Consider the following 4,307-nt stretch of genomic DNA (forward strand, 5'->3'; position numbering starts at 1 on the left):
AGACGCAAGAGGGAGGAGATATGGGGACATATGTATATGTATAGCTGATTCACTTTGTTATAAAGCAGAAACTGACACACCATTGTAAAACAATTATACTCTAATAAAGATGTTTAAAAAATAAATAAAAATTAAAAAAAACAGAGATAATAATAGTACCTACATCATAAGATTGTTGTAAACATTGAATAAAATAAAATATGTAAAGTACTCAGAAAAAAAAATCTATGTATGTATACATGCATATGTCCCAGTTCACTAATTCCAGGTTGTGTACCCTCTTCACATTTTCACAGGATATGTCATCACTAGCATTTTTGATTCTATAATATGTGGCACCGTATTTGTATAAGCACAGAAAAATGTCTGAACAGTACTGAAAACTGTGCACCTCGGGGGTGGGGGGCAGGATTAGGGAGGTTGGGGAGGGCACTTTTTAAAAGTCTTAAAACACGTCTGTGAGTTTAAATTTGTACTGTGAGCACATGTCATTTTTACCGTGTGTGAAAACAACACGTCTACAACAGAGGTACCAGGTACACACCTGGCCATGGTCAGCCCCATCAGATTTCATCCTGAGCCGCTGGATGGCCGGTTTTACTTTTCAACCCTGGACAACCTTTATTCTTAAGGGGGTGGCAGTTTTCCTTTCGTGGCTTTTTCATCTTCCCCAGAATCCGAGCTGTCACCCCCGACAGCAGGAAGAACAGAGCTGGAGCTCTGTGGAGTGGAATCTAGAGCAGGGGCTGGCGGCCTGCTGCGTCTGTGGCCCGTGCGGAGTTAGGACTTCTGTCCTGGACTCTGATTAACAGGAGGTTGCAGAGGGAAGCGACCGTAGAGGGCACTGGATTCAGCTTTCTCATTTCATGATTTCATCCCTGAGGAAACGAAGGTTCAGAGACGCGAAGCGATGGTCCCAGTCCTGCAGGGAGAGCTGGCCCTGCCCTGGAGACTAGGCTTCGGGGTCCCAGCCATCGTTCTCTCCCATGGGGTTCTGCTGAATGTGTGAGCCAAGAACTAAGATCCCCTTGACCCAGTATTTGTGTAGCTCTGAATTCTGTAGGACTCTTTGATGCAAGTCCCAGAAAACAGGCACAACGGTGGGGACGTTTGCAGGGGTACTGAACGAGAAGTCCAGATGTAGTTGTTCTCGGGGTTGTTTGTGCTGTTCAAAGATGTGATCAGGGACACAAGCCCTTTCCTCCATCACCTTCAGTGTGTTGGTTTTCACATCAGGTTTGTCACCTCACGGTTGCAAGGTGGCTGCCATAGCTGTAGATACATGTGTTCACAAAACTGGCCAAAGCAGGAGGGGAGGGAGGAGGTCGGAACCTCACTGCCTAAACCCCCTTCCTTCCTGTTGGCCAGGGTTAGTCACACGCCCATCCCTTAGACCAATCACTGGCAAAGGGGAAAGGGGTCATTTGATTGGCTTAGACCACTCCTGATTCATCCCCTGGGGCGTGCATGTCACTGCCACCTGGGGTTCTGTTAGCAACCCAGAAAGGGGGCAAGGGCAGTACTGCCACCTGCTCCTCATCCTTGGTAGTGAGAGAGAAAATCCCCTATAATAACTTCGCCCAGCCGGGACATCCACTGTGAGTGCTTTTGGAGAACTTGTTGCCCCTGTTGATACGTAGGCAGGTGATGCTGGTCATGCCTGATGGAGACTGAGGGGCTTTGTTATTATGGCCACACTGAAATAGAGTTCACATGCCATCTGATCTGTTCATTCATTCATTCATGTATTTAAACGGTGACTTTTTAAAATTAATCTATGTATTATTTTTGGCTGTGTTGGGTCTTTGTTGCTTCACGTGGGCTTTCTCTAGTTGCGGCGAGCAACTACTCTTCGTTGCGGTGCACGGGCTTCTCATTGCGGTGCACAGGCTTCAGTAGTTGTGGCTCGCAGGCTCTAGAGCGCAGGCTCAGTAGTTGTGGCTCACGGGCTCTAGAGCGCAGGCTCAGTAGTTGTGGCTCGCGGGCTCTAGAGCGCAGGCTCAGTAGTTGTGGCACACGGGCTTAGCTGCTTTGCGGCATGTGGGATCTTCCCGGACCAGGGCTCGAGCCCCTGTCCCCTGCACTGGCAGGCGGATTCTTAACCACTGCGCCACCAGGGAAGTCCCTGACACTCTTTTTAACTACCTCATCAGGTGACTGCAAGCAAAGCACGTGGGGTGGGGGCCAGGCACGCCCAGGTGTGCTCTGGAATGACGGTGTAGGCGAGGACCCCGGAGCATCATGGAGCGGGGTGCGGGGACCCAGGGCAGCGATGGGGGTGGATGCTGGGAGCAGGCAGTGAGGAGGGACCACCAGCGGCGACTTTGGGGTGGAGAGAAGCGAAGCTCTGGAGGCAGAATCCGCAGCACCGCGTACGGATGTGTCTGTGGGGAAGGACGGGGGAGGGTGTCAGCACCCGCCCCTCCCCCCGGGGTGGGCGAGGCTGCGAGGGGTGGTAAGGTCAGTCACTGCGGCCCGGGGCGGGGGTGGGGTGGGGTGGGGTGGGGTGGGGTGGGGCACGGGCCTGGGCAGAGCCGAAACTGGACCTGCTGGGCTTGGGCCCGGGCTCTCCTGGGGAGACCGACAGGCGGCAGGGGGCGCAGGCCGGGCTCTCCGGAGGCGCCGGGGCTGCAGGGGAAGGATCTGGGGGTTCAGTTAAAGGCCCCGTGTGAGGCCTTGGGGCCTGAGCTCACCCGGGGTGAACAGGGGGCCGAGGCGGCGCTGGGGGCGGGGACGGGCCGCGCCTCCCCGTCGTTCCCGGGCGAGCCCTGCCGTCCAGCGGGATCCGCGGTGTGCGCTGGGGGAACCCCGAAGCCTGCAGGTCGTGGCCTCGCCCGGCGGCGGCGGCGCGGGGTCCCCTGGCGGCAGGTCCGGCCCTGGCCCCCAGCGCGGGCTCCCGGCACGGCGCGAGCGCTCTGACCGCCCCGCCGGCTGGGGCGCACGGAGCGCGGGGCCGGCGGCGGGGCGAGGGGGCGGGCCCGGCCGAGGCACCGCCCCCGCCCCCTGCCGCCTGCGCGCCGCCCTGCGGCCAGCAGAGCGCGAGCCCCAGGCTCAGAGGCGCGGTCCGGGCGCTCGTGGCAGCGCGGCGGGGCCGGGCGGCGATGCCGCTGGAGCTGGCGCAGGCCGCGCTGTACGTGGTGCTGGAGCTGGCGCTGGCCGCGCTGGCGGTGGCCGGCAATGTGCTGGTGTGCGCGGCGGTGGGCGCCTCGAGCGCGCTGCAGACGCCCACCAACTACTTCCTGGTGTCCCTGGCGGCGGCCGACGTGGCCGTGGGGCTCTTCGCCATCCCCTTCGCCGTCACTATCAGCCTGGGCTTCTGCACCGACTTCCACAGCTGCCTCTTCCTCGCCTGCTTCGTGCTCGTGGTCACGCAGAGCTCCATCTTCAGCCTCCTGGCCGTGGCCGTCGACAGGTACCTGGCCGTGCGCGTCCCGCTCAGGTGAGGCCCCGGACCTGGGCCCCGCGGAGCCCCGCCCTTCCCGGCCCCCGGGACCCCAGACCCTCCCGGCCGGGGCGCGGGGCGCGCGAGTTCCGGCCCGCAGCCTCCGGACCCACGTGCGCCGGGCCCGACCCTCTCGGCGCCCCGGGCGCGCGTCTCCTTCAGGGGACCCGAGTAGGGACAGCGCCCCGGGGGTGCGGCCCGGCGGGGCAGCTCCGGGGAAAGCGCCCCGAGCGGGCGGGAAGGGGCCCGGCGAGCGCTGGGCGGTAGGGCCGGGGAGAGGGGCTCCAGGGCAACCTTGGGCGCTGGGATCTGCGTGGGCAAAATGACGCGACTCGCCGCCCGACTTCGGCGTGTACCTGCCGACCGGGCGGAGGTGCCAGTTAACTTTGGGGAACGTTGCGTGCTTCGTGCGGACTCTAATCACCCCCTTATAATTTAGAGAGCGTTAAAGCGCTTCCCGGCTCGCCAAGACCGACAGCCTGAGAGCCTCGTGCGTGGTGTAGCCTTGTTTATCTGCTGCCCAGTCCCAGCGGCTGGGAAAGTGCCACCAGGGTTTCCAAACGCTGGAGGACGTGCGGGTCGCTGTTTCTCCCACACTCAGAAGATGAAGGAGCCACAGCGAGCAAGGGGAGCGCAGTCCCAGGTGTAGCTGAGAGCTTGAGAGCCTGCGTCACCAACATCACGTGGGGCTTAATTGAAAGTATTTACTTTCCCTCCCTCCCTGCCTCCCTCTCCCCCCTCCCCCTCCCCCTCTCTCCTCACTCTCTCGCTCTCCCTCTCTCTCTCCCTCTCCCTCTCCCCCTCTCTCTCCCTCCCTCTCTCTCTCCCCCATCTCTCCCCATCTCTCCCTCTCTCTCCCTCTCTC

At 60.4% G+C, this 4,307-nt stretch overlaps 1 protein-coding gene across 3 annotated transcripts in view; it reads left to right on the forward strand.

The window, feature by feature from the left end:
* Positions 1–3,092: 3,092 nt before the first annotated feature.
* The window catches only part of ADORA2B (adenosine A2b receptor), a 23,841-nt gene continuing 22,626 nt past the window's right edge, over positions 3,093–4,307 (forward strand). For 2 of the 3 annotated variants that reach the window (XM_028499866.2, XM_024127915.3), the window contains exon 1: positions 3,093–3,439. In XM_028499866.2, coding sequence (XP_028355667.1) covers positions 3,102–3,439 — 338 coding nt within the window. In that variant the 5' untranslated portion in view covers positions 3,093–3,101. The remainder of the gene's footprint in view (positions 3,440–4,307) is intronic. The other variant, XM_055090932.1, reaches the window with a different exon arrangement.

This window comes from Physeter macrocephalus, chromosome 14 (assembly GCF_002837175.3).
Source record: "Physeter macrocephalus isolate SW-GA chromosome 14, ASM283717v5, whole genome shotgun sequence".
Taxonomy (NCBI): Eukaryota; Metazoa; Chordata; class Mammalia; order Artiodactyla; family Physeteridae; genus Physeter; species Physeter macrocephalus.